The sequence below is a fragment of the Sinohyriopsis cumingii genome, unplaced genomic scaffold, assembly GCF_028554795.1.
Source record: "Sinohyriopsis cumingii isolate HCF-2022 unplaced genomic scaffold, ASM2855479v2 utg001790l, whole genome shotgun sequence".
In the NCBI taxonomy this organism is placed as follows: domain Eukaryota; kingdom Metazoa; phylum Mollusca; class Bivalvia; order Unionida; family Unionidae; genus Sinohyriopsis; species Sinohyriopsis cumingii.
The window spans coordinates 22846-40728 of NW_028316054.1; the positions used below are offsets into that span (position 1 = coordinate 22846).

The following is a 17883-nucleotide window of genomic DNA, read 5'->3' on the forward strand; positions in this document are numbered from 1 at the left end:
GACATATAACTGTAATGTGTCTTTCCTTCTTTAGACTATTGGTTACATTTTGAAGATCACCTATGTTGAATGTTAGTAAAAATGAACATAATTTTGGTAACTTAGTTGTCTAGCTAATTTGTTCACAAAAATCGTCCTATTGAACATAATGATATAAGTACCTGAAAAGATTATTGGAGATCTTTGACATAAAAAGGTACACGAGTGTCCCTAGGTTTTTCAGTGGTACTGTATTAATGTCGTTTTACTTGGTATGTTACAGATAACAATATTCCTATTGAAGTAATTGGAGGAAGAGAAGACGATGTAATGTCTCCCAAAACGAGTGATGTCATTAAAATTACTGGCAAGCCAGAAAATTGTGAGAGAGCTAAAACTGCGCTCTTGGTAAGCAATTGAAAGCTTTAATTCAAGGTTTTACAAATATAAAAATGTAAGACATGTAGTCCTAGTATATTTGATATGGATTTGCCAAACACACACAGACTCACACACAGTCACTTTTTTACACTTTTTAACCTATTGGGAGTTAGACTGCACACAGATAGCCAGAGTTGCAAACCATTCCATATATTGCATAATTGCTACAAAATTAATACATGTTTGATGACAATTCTGAAGCTAAAATTGTAAGACAAAATTCATAAATGTCAGTCAGTTTGACTTATTGATTGTTACAAAATGTGTATATTTTTAACAATTATGTGAACAGAATTGCTATATGTTTAAGCATTCGACCGGTAAATGAGGCATACCGCCATTTCGATGGCAAATCTCCAGTACCATTTCAAATAGCTCCAAGAAATATGGCTTGCATAATTAGATCAAGATGCTGATGTATGTACTTTTTGTTGTTGTAGTAGCTTCCTCTGAGGATTTTTGTCCGTCCGTCCATTACCCGTACTTTAATTACTGCTGCAGAACTTAAAAATCATTTAACTGATATGGATGTTTGGTGTAGATGATCATTGTTGGAAATTTCTGATGAGCATACTAGATATACTTGTTAATTCATTTATTTTGCAAGTATTGTTTCCTCAACATGATTCAAGCTTGTTTATTTACCCAAAAAAGTACCATTAGGGTTTAATTAAATGCAATGGTATGTTAGCCTTCATTTGTCTATCATGCAGACTCCGTCCTCTAGTGCAACTTTGTTCTCACTACGCTCCCAGAAGGATTGCAATGAAACTTGGTATGCACATCCATTCCAAGGGCTAGTTGATCCTAAACAAAATTAGTGCCCATCGTACATCCATTGTGGGCATCACAACGGTTATCGTGAAAATGTTATACTTCCTCATTCTGAACGGATACACCTATCGATATCATTTCACTAAAACGCTATATTTTGATATTTATTTGATTCGATATGGCATTGTATATGGCTGCCACTGAAACCTATTTACGGTCTTAATATCGATATTGCTTCTGGACAAAGGGGCGTTATCAACATAGAAATCTCACTGAAAACATTTTATTATCTCAAGCTGGTTCTGAATGAACACGGTACCGAGCAAACATCCGATACGGCGTACAATGCGGATCTTGTTAGTCGTAACGATATTGGGTTTTCACTAAAAGAGTTTTTGTTATGCTTCGTTCTTTGAAATGAAAGTGGTGCCGATCTAAACTCTAACATGGCAGCAATGTTGAGAGTCATACAAATTATGCTATTGATACAATTCCTGAATGGCTGTTGACATGGATTTACGGTTGGCTTTCAAGACTTCTTAGCTTCTTATAGGTCTAGTTATTAATAGACTAAAATTGTCTAAATCTCACCTGCTAAGTGTCCAAAACGGCATCCATTTTTGAATATCTTATCTAGCTCTTCTGCTAAAAGGATGACTGTAGCGACATAAGGTTTTTACTGTAAGACTTTTATGATGTATAGTTGGTCCAAAATGAAACTGTTGCCAAATCTGATATTCAATATTCCTACCATCGGGACAAGATTTAAAATCTTATCACGTCTACTACTGAACACATCAAAACTTGTCCATCCTAGAGAAAAATAATTTCCATCACACCTCCAGAATCTTCTTATTGCTACTTTCCATGACTGGATGATCGTTTTACGACCCTATGGTCTCAAACTAAGAAACAGAAAAAGCAGCAAGGTCTCCAAATTCAAGAAATAATTTAATTATCTACGTTATAAATGAAACTTTAAGATGACCTTATAGTATTATGACTTAAATCCCAAATAATTCTAAACGTTATATCACAAGTCCTGAAGTATACAATGATCCAAATCAATCCTAATCTTGCTGGTGATATACAAATAACCTTATATAGCTGGATTTACATGTATTACATTGATGAAATAAAAGATGTCTTTAAATGAATTCATAAAAATTCCTTAGTAATTTTTCAGTCCAAAATGTCAATGAACCGAATGAAAAATTTTTTAAAAAAATGATTCCTCTCAAATTATATCTGAACACAGCTAAAAGTCATTACGTGATTTTACAACGACTGATTGTTGTTCCAACATTAACACATTTATCATCTATCATCTCTCTGTCTGTCTGTCTGTCTGTGTCTGTCTGTCTCTCTCTCTTTCTCTCTCTCTCTCTCTCTCTCTCTCTCTCTCTCTCTCTCTCTCTCTCTCTCTCTCTCTCTCTCTCTCTATATATATATATATATATATATATATATATATATATATATATATATATATATATATATATATATATATGCATGGTTAATGTGAATCTACGCGTGGTTATATCAATATGGAGTTTCATAAAAACGTTATACCAATATCCAATTGGTTCTGAATAATCCATTTATTTGACCTCCAGCCTCACGCAAATAGCAGCAATCTCAAAAGTCTTGTAATCTATATTCCGACATATTTCCACTGAAAGGCTTCCTGTAATACATTATTGGTTAAGAGTGAGAAAGGTCCACATCGTAAGAGCGTAATGCCCTTGCTGTTGTGAACGAATGTTAAAAATCTATTTGATTTTTGGGTCAAGTCACTGTCTATATTTTTGTATTTAACTGAGTTTACGAAAGCAGTTACTTATTCATTAACAAATAAATTTTACCAGACCTGTATTAAGCTGCATTAGAGTAAATAAGTTGGTATACAGCTATAAGTGATTTTAAGGAATTTGACTCGGTTCATCAGCTGTATTCCTTTCCTAGCATAATAACATGGGAAAGTATAAATATATTTTTTATCAATTGCAATTGGTGGATAGATTTGAAGTAATCATGAATGATGCAATTTCAATAATTTTGTATGTCTCCGACCATCCCCTAGTCCGTGTCACCGAACCCGTCTAAAAACATAACGTATTTTTTATTTAAGCAAATTTAACATGTGGTATATATTAACATTGATTAAGGCAATTAGGTCTAGAAATTTTCTATCCATAATACCAGATTCAATATTGATGGCAATAAGAAATATTTCTGAGTTCTGTACTGCAATTAAAGTTATCTTGTACGTACGTGAGTTTGAATATGAAACAGAACAGTTTAGCGCAGTAAAGCGTTTGTCCTTTTAATGGACGATTTATATTTACGAAATTTTTGTAATTTACACTATATGTGAACTTTTACCTGTATTTGAGTTGAGACAGTACTTTATTGTTTGTCTTATTTTAAACGACAGGCTCTTGTACCAGTTACTGAGGAAGTTAGAGTTCCATTTAAGTTCCACGGTCACATTATTGGTCACAAGGGTGGCAATATACGCAAAATGACGGAAGAATTCAACGTAACTATTTCCATTCCACCTTCTGACGAGTCGAGTGACTTTATCAAAGTCACTGGATTATCAACCAATGTGCAACGGGCCACAACTGCTCTGGAGAAGAAAGTAGTTTCACTTGAGAAGATGGAAAAGGATAGGGTATATACCTCAGGATAATAGGGTTGGAAGAGAAAAAAATGTTTTTGAACTAGAACGTAAAGTTTGTTTTGAAAATATGTATATGAAGTTGAATATGCAGATACGTAAATTGAAGAAAGGTATGAAAAAAGAAAATGAAGCATTGTTTAATTAAAGTTTGTGTTTTAAGTTCATTTATCGTGTGATGTTTAGGTTACAATAATGAAAACTGATAATTAAATTCATCTGTGTTAATATATTCCCTAACGTAAAAAGAAAGCCACTGCTGTCATTATCTGTTGCTTTTCTTGCAACGGTACAGTTGGAAGCTAGACTAAATATGTTCATTAATTGGTCAACATTCCATAGGAATGGCGTACATTGTGACAGTTCAACTGTGTACTATACAAATGAATGAGTACAAAACATAGATGGGTGAACTGGATCAACTTTATGTGAATCCTCGGCTGTAATGACTATTCAAGGTAATGACTGATGCGTAAACTATGCTTAAAATAGTTCCATACTCTCTGTCGGCTTTTACGGTTACTGAAGGAATGCACATTTCACCGTGTAATGTTTTCTTCTCGATGCAGGCAATGACAATTATACCTGAAGAACAATGCTTGCTTAAAAATATACTCTTTGGTTTTATCAACTTTTTATGGTACCTCCATTTTGAAATGATCAAAGAGAATGTTACTTTTAAATTCTTTGAGGGTTCCATTCCTTCTGAAGAACGCCAGTATTTTAATTTCAAGATCTCTCTCTCTCTCTGTCTCTCTCTGTCTCTCTCTCTCTCTGTCTCTCTCTCTCTCTCTCTCTCTCTCTCTCTCTCTGAGATCTGTTTCATCATATCTCTGGCCGTCTTATTGAACAGCCATGTGGTACAGGATACACTCGAGAATCATAGCAGCCATTCCAGAATATTTGTAAGTATTACGAGCTTTGTGTGAATTCCGCATTCCACAATTCCGTACAATGGAAATTTATGAGGATCCAATTTTTTTTCAACTTAAGTTTTATATGAGGGATACATTCACCATGAAAATGCCTTATGACTAGTATGGTAAGATGGCTGATATAATATAGTTTATCAGTTTAAATTTGTGGTAAGTACTTGATAAGAATCTAGTAGCTTAGACCATACATAGGTGAAAATGGGGGCAGATATGAATGGAAAGGAACATGTAAAGGATTTTTGAGGAGCACTGTTTTATCGAAAATGATAAAGCAATTTAAGTTTCTGAAATTAGAGGTATGGATTCGCCATTTATTCTTCTAGGATCTCAATTGTTATTGACTTTGTACAAAGTAGTATAGGCTTATAGGAAGGTTTAGTATGATTTTATATAAATATGCTACTTTAAGAAACTTGTTATCTATGCATACGTGTTCTTAGAGTCTATATTTGACGCTTGAATTATTTCTAAGAATTCTCGTTCGTTTTCATGTGAAAGTGATAAAACAACGGTTTATGTACTTGCCTCATCATCATCATCATGAGTCTGATGACCTAGTGTGGTCGTTGAGGCACTGTGCTGCTGAACATCTGACCAGTTCCCTCCACTTGTCTCGATCATGTGCCAATGCCTGTGTCTCCGCAAAACTTTTCCTGGTCCATTCTGTGATGTTGTCAGTCCACTTTTTTCTCTGTCTACCTCTCCTTCTGCCACCCTGGACACTGCCTTGCAGGACTGTTGTGGATAGACTGTTGGCTCTAGTGACATGGCGATACCATTTCAGCTTTCTCTTTTTGACGGTGGTGAGGAGGTCCTCATATTGGCCTACTTCGCGCCTGATGGTGTTACGCACTTCTTCATTTGTGATGTGGTCCATGTAAGAGATGCCAAGGATGGTTCTGTAGCATCTCATTTCAAGTGACTGGATTCTTCGTTGTAATTCTGCTCTCAGGGTCCATGCCTCACATGAGTACAAAAAGACTGAGATGACTAGAGCTCGCAATAGTCTCATTTTAGTTTTCAGACAGATATTCTTGTCTCTCCAGATGGGTCTTAGCTTTGACAAAGCTGCCATTGTTTGTGCTGCTCTTGACAAAATTTCTGCTCTTGATCCCTCTTCAGTGATTATGGAACCAAGATATTTGAACTGGCGCACTGTTTCCAGTTCATGTCCTCTGACTTTAATCTTGGCTGAAAATTGTTTGCCACTATTTGTTATCAGTTTTGTCTTCTCAGCGCTTATCTCCATGTCAAATCTGGAAGATGTTTCATTCAGGTTCTTCACTAAGGTGGCTAGCTCGTCTTCACTGACTGCCAGCCCATCAATGTCGTCTGCAAAGCGGAGGTTGGTGATGTTACGCCCTCCAATGCTGACTGTCCCACAGTGGTTTTCCATGGCTTCGCTCATGATGCGCTCTAAGTAGATGTTGAAAAGCGTGTGTGACAGGAGACAGCCTTGACGCACTCCCACTGTTGTCTGGAACCAGTCCCCAACAGCACCGTGGGCAATTACTGCACTGGTAGCCTTGGCGTACAGCTGCTTGATGGTGTTGGTTAGCTTTTGACCCATGTTATAATTCTTCATTGTGGCCCACAATGCCTCATGCCACACTCTGTCAAAGGCCTTTTTGAAATCTATGAACACATGATAGATGTCTTGTTGATGTTGCGAGTACTTTTCGCACAGAACCCTGAGATTTAATATTTGTTCTGTTATGCTTCTTCCACTCAGGTACCCGGCCTGTTCTTCAGCGATTATTTCTTCTGCTTGTGGTTTCAGTCTGTTCAAGATAATCTTCAGCATTACCTTACTAGCATGGCTGATCAAACTGATAGTTCTGTAATTTTGGCACAGCTGGAGATTGCCTTTTTGGGGAAGTGTTATAATCAGTGACTGGGTCCATTGTGTTGGCCATTCACCTGTCTGCCAGATCTTATTGCAGATTTTTGTTAGTAGCTCTTTCACTGAGTCTCCCCCATTCTTGATAAGTTCAGCTGGGATGTTGTCTACTCCAGCTGCCTTACCATTCTTCAGTGCTCTTATTCCTGACTCCATCTCTTCTTTGAGAATGGGGAAGTCATCATCATTTGAGGAGTTTGGAACTTCAAGCACCTCTGGGTCTCCAGTGGACTGATGGTTGTAGAGTTCTTTGCAATACTCAGTCCATCTTTCTGCAATGTCACTCGCTTCTGTGAGGCATTTTCCATTTTTATATTGAAGGGTTACTGACTCCTGGTTGTTTCTGTCTGGTGAGGTCGTTCACAATTTGGAATGCCTTTTTGCTGTTATTCTTTATCAGACTGTTCTCCATTTCTGTGCACTTTTGTCCAATCCAATTTTCTTTTGCTTTGCTCAAGTTTTTTCTGATATTCTTGTTTATTTCTCGGTACTTCAATGCCCCTATTGTGTGTCTGGTGTTTTTTAGTTCTCTTCGGGCATCACACAACTTGAGAATCTCTTCTGTAACCCAGGGTTTTTTCTTCGGGCGATGGAGGCCAATGATGTCCTTGGCAGTTGCTGTCATGACTGTGTTGAAGGTGTCTGTCTTCTCATCGACATCACCATCCATCACAAGGAGTGGAGCAAATTTTCCTCCAATTGTGGCTTGGAATGACTTGCAGATGTTAGGGTCCTTCAGTTGTTCAAGGTTGAATTTGAGCCTGATGTTCTTTGGCTTGTTAATTTTCTTCAGCCTCACTCGGAAGTTCATAATCACGAGGTCATGATCACTCCCAACATCAGCACCTGGGAATGTCCTTGTTTTTGCTCTATTGATGCCAGGTCGGTAACGGTTTTGAACCAGTATGTAGTCAATCTGGTTGTGATGGATTCCATTTGGTGAGTGCCATGTCCAGCATTGTGAAGCTTTATGTTGTCCCAGGGTGTTGGCTAGTACCAAGTTGTTGTAGCTTGCGAACTCGAGCAGCCGTCTCCAAAATTTCATTGGTAAGCTCACTGCAAGAAGGTCCACAATTTACCTCCCAGTCTTTTAGAGCATCTTTGCCAACTTTGGCATTCCAGTCTCCTTGGACAATGGGGATATCTTTCTTACTGACCGTGTTTAGAATATCCTGTAGTTTGTTGTAAAACTCCTCTATTTCTTCATCATTATGATCGGTAGTTGGAACATAGACTTGGATAATTGTGATGTTAAAGGGAGATGCTTTCAGACGAATGGAAATGATTCTGCTAGATATGGGGCAGCATTCCAGCACAGATCCCTTGATGGCTTTGTTTACAAGGAAGCCTACTCCATGTATGGACTTGTCACACTCTCCACTATAGTATAAGATATGTCCTCTTCGGTTTGGTGCTCTCCTAGGGATTTCCATCTAACTTCACAGAGTCCCAAATGTGCCATGTGTAGTGTTCCAGCTCATGTGTCAACTCTTGGAGTCTTCCTTTTTGCGCCAGAGTTCTAATGTTCCAGGTGGCGATGGCAATGTTGTCTCTCGCTCTGATTGTATGCATAGTACCAGTAGCACACTTGTCACCTCCGTCCTGGTGGACAACGGCAGGCGAGGTCCTTGTTGACCCGGGCGACGACCGATCCGGTATTGTAAGCTCAGATTTGTCCAGCATTATCACAGTGTCTTGGGCAAAAGTCGTCTGGCGGAGCCCATCCCTCTCCAAACCAAGGAGTTACCAGAAGGGGATGTAGTACATCGTCCAGCTGCCTTAGGGTCTCCACTCCGGATTGTCTTTTAGGGTTTACTCTCTTAGCCTTTGGCTAACCAAAGCCGACCTTCAAGGCAGCAAGAGACTCGTGGATGGGCGGGTGAGTCCATTTCCCGAGCAGATAACCACCTGCCACTGTCGTTCTATAAATTAAAGCGTCTAGGAAACTAGGAAACCTTCCTTTAGCTTTGCCTGGCTTCACTGGTAATATTCATCTGCAGAGAAAATCGGTAAATCTCTTGCTTGGGAATTAATATATTGCATTGCAGAAGTCGCCGACAGAACAGCTGATTATATTATGGCATTGCATTGCTTTGTACACCTGCATTTGGGCAAACGTGACCTATTTCTTGGGCTCAGTATGTTTTTCTAACCCTATTTATCATTGAATCTGCGATCATTTACTGTCAGCTATCGGTTAAAGGTAGTACAGGGAATACAAGGAAACAGGCTCCAAAATAATTGCCTCTTCAGCTCGACTTGCTCACTTCTTCTCATTCAGTCTCAGCCTCAACGGCAATGAGACAGTTGCCGTAAATGCAAACAAAGCATTCATCTGAATAGTCTTTTCAGCACAACGGTACACCCTCCTCATTCTCATTCAAGGACGTAAATGTTGCAAAACGTGATCCAGACATTGCTTATTGTTGAGATAGTTCGCAAAATCAACTCCCCAGCTTTATTAACTTCGTTTTCTGATGCCAAAAGGAAAGAGAAAGCTAATACTAAACATATATATGAGTTACACGTATATAAATGCAACATAGATCACGATGAATACGGCACGATTAGAAAGGCCTTACGTAAAGATCGACCAGTAAGCAATATGTCTCTGGGTGATGCATGGCTACTTTCATATGTTGATGTACCGGTCTTCACAATATCTTAGTCGGTTCTAGTTTCAAGAAACTGTCTGTCAGATTGAGGCACTTCCGCCAAATTTCAACCTTAGTACATGGGCCTAAATGAAAGTATTATAAAGGTTGATAACCCACTTTAGCTCTGCTTCATCAATAGCAATCTTGTATTACCGGGACGACATCTGGCAGAAATACAAAACAAATTTATTTCGGATTCAAGGTATCGCTCGTTTACCCTTTCTTTACATTTTTTTATTTGTGTTTTCATGTGAACGCGTAAATGTCAGTTGCTCTACATCTGGCTGATCATGGTATGGGGATCTTAACTGATCTCAGTTTTGTTCCCTATCTTCTAAAACGCATTGCATAGATTGTAGAACTCAGTGAATCGATCAGGATAATGACGTATATTTCATCTTATCCGCGGCTGTATCTTCTCCACTGTCTGTGATTTTAAGGATAGGCCAGATTATGCATATTGATTGGTCGGTCCTTCCCTCAATATCATATTAGATTTATGATATATTCTGTTGTATCCTGGTGTGTCCAATAGGTACCAGGTGGAACCACACACTGCCTCGTGTGCAACCTAGGAAGTGGATGCTGTATATCTCAGTTGTGGCTGTACCTAGGGATGCAACCTCACTCCACCTGCAATGACTCGGCTAGTAATTTAAAAAATGAGCTCTGACCAGCAGGATGGTTGTGTTTTCTTGTATTGTACGGGATGTGTGTCTTGATCATAAGATGATATATCGATAGGGTTGTTCGCATGAGGTACAGACTATTCACAAACTTTTAAAGCAGTCACTAACGCAGATCTTCCACTCTTGTACGGACATGCTTGTTCAGATCAGGTTTTTAACAGGAAAGCACTGCATGGTAAGGGGATATTATCTCGTCAATCCTAGACAATATAGCGTACACTAGCGGTCCATCTGAATTGAAATCTTGTAAAACTGTGGCTTCTTTCATACGCCGATGTTTTGAAAAGGTCCCGTTAACTCTATGTTCCCAACTCGAATTTATCTGAGTTCTCACATAACTCAGTTCAAATTGTTTAGAACTTCTGACTATAACTTTGATGAAGATGATATCTTTGAAGATGTGGTTTTTGATAGGTATACCTTCAGCTTGAAAGGTGAGGAAAAGTATTCGCTTGTTTGGTGGACACAAACTATTCTCAATTCGTCTCTAATGGTTTGGTGGCTCTAATGATACAACCAATATTCGTGAGAAAGAACTGGTTGCAGTTAACATGTACTGAGGAGTTGATTATTATCTTATCTACACTCATATAAAAGGGTACGATTCCATGACCCGACTCGTGCTCTAATAATCTGTTCAAAACGCTCAAGGCACTCGTCGCGGCAGACAGAGACTTTTCCAAGTGATTATAGTGATATCACTTGATTTGGCCTTCTCTCGCTAGTAGGTGATCCACACAGGGTATACTGAGATCTCACAGGATCAGACACGCCTCATGAATATTTCGGCTGGCGAGATTAGAGCCATTTCTACCAGCCTCGCATTCGAATGCAACTAGTCGATCTGAGACATTATCGAGACTGTTGCCTTGCAAATACAGTCTGATTGCTTTTACGTTTAAAGTTGTTTAGCTTTGTAGAGAAATGAACTGAATGTCAGCGCTCCTTTTAGAATTTCTCATACATGCACTAAACCGTGTTAAGGCTGGTACATTATCGTAGCAGCAATTGTTTTAGGCATTCGCTTGATTGTCTACGCATGTTTCTCGTTCCTCTTTGTCGAAACGTCACAATTCACTCTAGCAAATTATTATCATTTGTTAGCTTAGTGCAAGTACCCTTTACATTAAGACTCATACCATAACATCTGCTTATGCTCATGTATGTCCTCCTCCTCTTACATATTTTCCTAACGCTAATATGAGTGGTTAATGTATTCCACGAATAAAAACAGTTTTTAATATAAATGACGAAATGCTTTACACTTAAAAAGTATAATATCTCGATCGATGAGGAGTAGCCACCCACTAGTGACAAGGACAGACAGTAATAATATTATCATCAAAGCGTTCCTTCCCATAGAGACATGTTTTGGCGTCTTTCTCTGTATACAGATTAGAAGCTAAAGCTGTCATTTATAATGCTAATGTGGTCAGGTAAGTATTATTGCATATGTTTAAAAGACATGGTTCGTAGCAAACATAACATGCATGACAACTTGTTCACCACAGGTAAGGTATTTTTCACATTCTTCATTAGGAGAGCAACAAATACATCAGCTGCAATTATTTGAATTAATCATTATTTGCAAATATGAACATAGTTTTCAATATGAATTAATATTTTCTTCATCACATCAAGTATAACTAATTTAAAAGAAACAGAGTAGCATGCATACCTTTCAGTCCTGACTTTTGTGAATTTACTAACGTTGTCAAAATTGCAGTATACAAATGTTTCTGTACATTTGTACAGTTTACTTATGGATATAACGGTATGATTCTTATGTTTTATATTAAATTAATTTTGCAACTATAGTTTCTTCATCATATTTCAACATCGTTTCTATTTTATAATTGACAACATGATGTCATTAACAGTATTTTGGACTTCATATTGCCTAAATTATTTTAACTTTCTTAATTTCGTTTCCTACTGCAGGCTTGTGAGAAAGTTACAGAGGAAGTTAAAGTTCCGTTCAAGTTCCACTGTTACATTATTGGCCAGAAGGGCGGCAATCTACGCAAACTGATGGAAGAATTCAGCGTGACGATTTCCATTCCACCTCGTAAAGAGTCGAGTGATTTGATCAAAGTCACTGGGATACCAACCAATGTTCTGAGGGCCAAAGCTGCCCTGGAGCAAAAAGTCTCTCTTCTTGAGGAGAAAGATAAAAAGGTAGGATAGGATGTTAGCCTGAGTTTTGGAGTATAAAAATGTCACAATGTTCAGTACAAAATGTTTGCTTTGTTTTCAGAAAAGCGTATAAATACTTTTTAGATAAGTAAGTTAAAGAAAAGGGTAAGATTCCATAACCCCAATCCTGCTCTAATGATCTATTCAAAACGCTAATTTCTGTTTGTGTTTATAAATTTCGAAACCATGGAAATATTTTGATACATATACGTGTTCCTTAAGATACTACAGGCAGATCATTCATTAGGATTATCAGGCAGGTCATGGAAATCATCTAAATGCTATCCATCTCATATTTTTCTTGAGTCGGGTATAATTTTTTATACTGTGGATTTATTACACCGTCAGGAGAAGGAAAACTCCGATTCCAAACCTCTGTTGCCTTGTGGCTATACCCACTCATGGGAAAGGCTAAGGGAGTAAACCCCGACAGAAAATCCGGAGATGGAGTCCCTAAGGCGGTATGACATTGACTTCAACGTCATTCCGGCAACTCCTGCGAGCCGTTGGTGCCAAGCTGTATCGGCATTCGTCGTTCCCTTGGGCACACCAGCTGCGTGGAGAGGGGGGATCTGCTGCATGGGCAACAGCTGATTCTCCATACCACCCTGCCCAGGCTTCATAGCTCCACTGGAGAGGACACTCCAGCGTCGTCGTACGGCGTCGGCACAACACGAGAAGTAGCAGTTTACCGGTTCTAAGTCAAAGCTCGATTGGCGTAGAGCTTGGGGCCAGGGGTTACTTCTGACGGTGGGAGAGATCATCAGGTCTCACTGGACAGCTACCGCCCGTCTCAAGCTGGGCAGCCCCCAGTCAGTAAGGTGCTGCCCGCCATGGCCTGCCTGCTTCACTGGGTGCGTGGAGCTTAGAGAACCATCTCGACAAGTGGGCCACAAAACTCTGCACCAGGAAAGACTAAAAGAAGAAATAAAAAGACTCCAACTCTTCGTTTTGCAACCTGGAACATCAGGACCATGTGTCCTGGATTGACCACTGATCTACAGCAGATCGACGATGCACGGAAGACTGCCGTCATTGACAGAGAACTCTCCCGACTGAACATCGACATTGCCTGCCTCCAGGAGACCCGACTGGCTGACAGCGGCACCATCAGGGAAGCCAATTACACATTCTTTTGGCAGGGGAAGCCCTTGGATGAACCTAGGCAGCATGGTGTAGGCTTTGCTGTCAAGAACAATCGCCTTCATTGAACCTCCATCATCAGGTACTGAGAGAATCCTTGCCCTCCGGCTGTCAACATCCTTAGGCCCGGTCAACATCTTCAGTGTGTACGCTCCAACCCTCTACTCCACCTACGAGGAGAAAGACAAGTTTTATGAGGCTCTGGATCAGGCAATATCCAGTATCCCCAGCAATGAAAGCCTTTACTTACTAGGAGACTTCAATGCTAGAGTGGGAGCTGACCATGAGGCCTGGTCCACCTGTCTCGGCTTTTACGGAAGGGGCAAGATCAACGAGAATGGTCAGCGACTGCTGGAGATGTGCTGCTCCCACAGCCTATGTGTGACAAACACTTTCTTCAAATGCAAGGAGATCCACCAGGTGTCGTGGAGACACCCACGTTCACGCCACTGGCACCAGCTAGACCTCGTCATCACCAGGCGTGCAGAACTGGCCAGTGTCCTCCTCACCCGCAGCTACCACAGTGCCAATTGTGACGCGGACCATTCCCTCGTGGCCAGCAAGGTGCGAATATTACCCAAGAAGCTGCACCACGCCAAGAAGAAGGGTCACCCACGTATCAACACCTGCTGTGCAAGCAACCCAGAGAAAACACAGCAGTTCATCAGCAAACTGAAGGAAGCCCTCACCAAAGTGACACCTGATGACACCATTGATTCCAAGTGGTCCCATATCCGTGACTCTGTGTACAATTCAGCTACCACAGCTTACGGGAAGAGGGAGCGAAAGAATGTCGACTGGTATGAGGCAAACTGGGAGGAGATGGAGAGCGTGACTGAGGCAAAGAGGAAAGCCCTCCTGGCATACAAGGCTGCACCTAGCCCCAGAACACTACAAGCCCTCAGGATTGCAAGGAATAGCGCCCAGAAGACCGCCCGCCGCTGTGCCAACACCTACTGGCTGAACCTTTGCAACAGTATACAGACAGCTGCTGACACCGGAGATACAAGAGGAATGTATGAGGGTATCAAACAAGCGACAGGCCCCCTCAGCTACAAGACCGCCCCCCTCAAGTCCAAGACGGGCGAAGTCATCACAGACCAGGGGAAACAACTGCAGCGATGGGTTGAGCACTATCTCGAGCTATATGCAACCCAAAACAATGTCACTGGAACTGCCCTGGACGCCATTCCAGACCTGCCTGTCATGGAGGAGCCAGACACACAGCCCACCCTGGAAGAGCTCGGAAAAGCCATCGATTGCCTTGCCTGTGGGAAGGCTCCCGGAAGCGACGGCATTCCGCCTGAAGTCCTCAAGAGCGGAAAACCAGCACTGCTCCAGCCCCTACACACACTCCTCTGCCTTTGATGGGAACAGGGATACATCCCACAGGACATGCGTGATGCCAACATCGTCACTTTGTACAAAAACAAAGGAGACCGTAGCGACTGCAACAACTATCGGGGCATCTCCCTCCTCAGCATCGACGGAAAGGCCTTCGCCCGTGTTGCCTTGGCGCGCTTGCAGATCCTAGCCTCCCGCGTCTACCCAGAATCCCAGTGTGGATTTCGAGCCGGCAGGTCAACTGTAGACATGATCTTCTCACTACGTCAGCTGCAGGAGAAGTGTCGCGAGCAGCGGATGCCCCTCTACGTTGCCTTCATAGACCTGACGAAGGCGTTTGACCTGGTTAGTCGGAGTGGACTCTTCAGACTTCTTCAGAAGATCGGCTGCCCCCACGTCTGCTTGCTGTCATTATGTCATTCCACGAGAACATGCACAGCACAGTGTGCTTCAATGGCGCAACATCTGAAGCATTCCCAGTCGTTAGCGGAGTCAAACAAGGTTGTGTCCTTACACCGACGCTCTTTGCCATCTTCTTCTCCATGCTTCTCCAGTACGCATTCAAGGACTGCAGCGAGGGAGTGTACATCCATACCAGGGCTGACGGCAAGCTGTTCAACATCGCCCGTCTCCGTGCTAAGACTAAAGTCACAGAGGTACTCATCCGTGAATTGCTCTTTGCCGACGATGCAGCCTTGACATCACACACGGAAGATGGACTTCAGCAGCTGGTATGCTGCCTCTCCCATGCATGTAAGGAATTTGGACTGACCATCAGTTTGAAGAAAACGAACGTCATGGCGCAAGACGCAGACTCCCCTCCCTCTGTCACCATCGATGGGTACAATTTGGAAGTTGTCGAGAACTTCACATACCTCGGGTCTAACATCTCCAGCTCACTCTCCATTGATTCTGAGGTGGGCGGCAGGATTGCCAAGGCAGCAGCAGTGATGGCCAGACTTAACCAGAGAGTCTGGAACAACCCCAACCTCACAGAGAAGACCAAACTGCGTGTCTACCAAGCCTGCGTACTCAGCTCACTTCTCTACATCAGCGAAACATGGACCACCTATGCAAGACACGAGAGGAAACTCAACAGCTTCCACCTGAGATGTCTGCGGCGCATTCTGCACATCCAGTGGCAGGACAAAGTACCCAACACAGAGATTCTAGAACGCGCCAACATGAACAGCATGTTCTCCATACTCAGCGAGAGGCGCCTTCGCTGGCTCGGCCATGTCAAGAGAATGGACCCAGGTCGCATTCCCAAGGACCTGTTATATGGGGAGTTAGCAGAAGGTGCACGACCAACTGGACGACCACATCTGCGCTACAAAGATGTTTGCAAGAAGGATATGAAGACAGCAAACATCAATGTCAACGACTGGGAGAGCTGTGCAAACAACCGTTCCAGCTGGCGTCTAGCTGTCAGGCAGGGAGTTCAAAACGCAGAGGAAAAGAGAAGAATAAAGCAAGCTGAAAAGAGAGCTAAAAAGAAGGATAAGCAAAAGCGTACTTTGGAGCTATGCCATGGTCTCTCGTAGACGGACGGATGCCAAGATTACACCGTCACGTTTTTGCTTGCCTCCAGGAAGTAGTGGGGGATATAATAACAACAGTTTCGAGTGGGATTCATACACCTGCCTTTGGGGAAGGGGTTAAGCGGTATAGCTTTGTACATACCAAGTAGATCATTTCTACATTCTGGGTTAAGATTTTACTGTTCGCTTTTACACACATAATAAATAACTGAGAACCGTTAAACTTGGTCAGTGAGCTTGATAAGTGCTACTCATTCATTATTGAAGGAGAGTGCTAAAACCAGTATACATATTTGTATACCCAGACTAGTTCGATTTGGTCAGAAGTTGCATATAGATAAATATGGCATCCACATTATGAATGGAGGTCACTTTGACCCACATTTCATACTTGATAGTGTTTAGGTCATTGTCTTGATTTAATTGTATACAGCCATACAACACAAAAGGTTACTGTGACTTATAGTTTATATTGTACTGTCTTAAGTGTGTTGCGATCAGGTCATCATCTTATAGCTCTTTTGCATGTTATGTACATACTATCAATTCTAGAATGTTGAAACAGGGTAAAGAACTACATAATTATAAGTCCATCCCACTAACTGCAGATGGTGGGTAATATGATCCATATTATATGCTTCACTAACTTATGTTAACATTTGTTTTACATGTTCATTTTTCAGAAACTGTTCATGCTAGAATAGTGAAATTGATGAGGAAACGTTTTTCTTGAAATTAGATTAGATCAACTACTATTTATCAATGCCATCCTTCTCAAACTCGTTTTATGCAACAAAAGTGTCTAAGTTGTATACCCACTTACATAAAAGTCACAAACTAGTTATTTTTGTTGTATAGACTGTTGTAATTGCATAGCGCATTTAAAATATCAGGAAGTTAAGGTTGATCTAAGCCCAAAGCCGCTAGATAAAATAAAAAGCGCAATACGAAACGATTGAGGGGGTCATATTGAAACTATAAAGTAAACTGCAATTATCCCAGAGTGGATAACCCAAATACAACTTGAACAGCTTAGTGAGGCTAAATAAAAGAAAAATTCGATGATATTAATGTTAGCCATCTCTGAGGTGACATATATGAAAGAAAAAGCCGGTAGAATATTTAAATTTTTCAAGGTCATTCCAGCGTTGTCTTCAATTATCAGAATACTTTTAGCAGAGGTCTTCCCTACCCAAAAGAACTCACAAAAGGTCTCGTCGCTGATGAAAGCAAAGCTTTTTGCGCGCCCATTGATTCTTTATGCAGAATTAACTTGCATCAATGATTCCTCGCAGGTTGTTAACTGGTATCATCAACATGGATTCGTCAACAGGACTTGAGACTCATCGGGTTGTATACTTGATAGCATCTTGACATCTTTTGCATTTCGGGCTTGAACCACCCCTTGACGTTGTTGATTATTTAACCCAGAGCGCTTATGGATGACCCAATATGTGGACATGTTGTTGAAGCACAGATTGCACTCAAGCATTTACCAACCACGCACACAATTATTGAGACTCCGCATTAGCGGAGACGAAACTCTAGTCGGTGTAAGTTGATTCCTGAATTAATGTGATCGGCCAATATATTTGACGGAG

At 41.1% G+C, this 17883-nt stretch overlaps 1 protein-coding gene across 1 annotated transcript in view; it reads left to right on the top strand.

The window, feature by feature from the left end:
* Positions 1-17883, top strand: part of LOC149771511 (protein mono-ADP-ribosyltransferase PARP14-like) — a gene marked incomplete at its 5' end in the record, with an annotated part of 103582 nt that overhangs the window by 20005 nt on the left and 65694 nt on the right. Inside the window, 3 exons of the mRNA XM_089948366.1 lie at positions 263-387; positions 3632-3871; positions 12000-12236. Coding sequence (XP_089804492.1) covers positions 263-387; positions 3632-3871; positions 12000-12236 — 602 coding nt within the window. The remainder of the gene's footprint in view (positions 1-262; positions 388-3631; positions 3872-11999; positions 12237-17883) is intronic.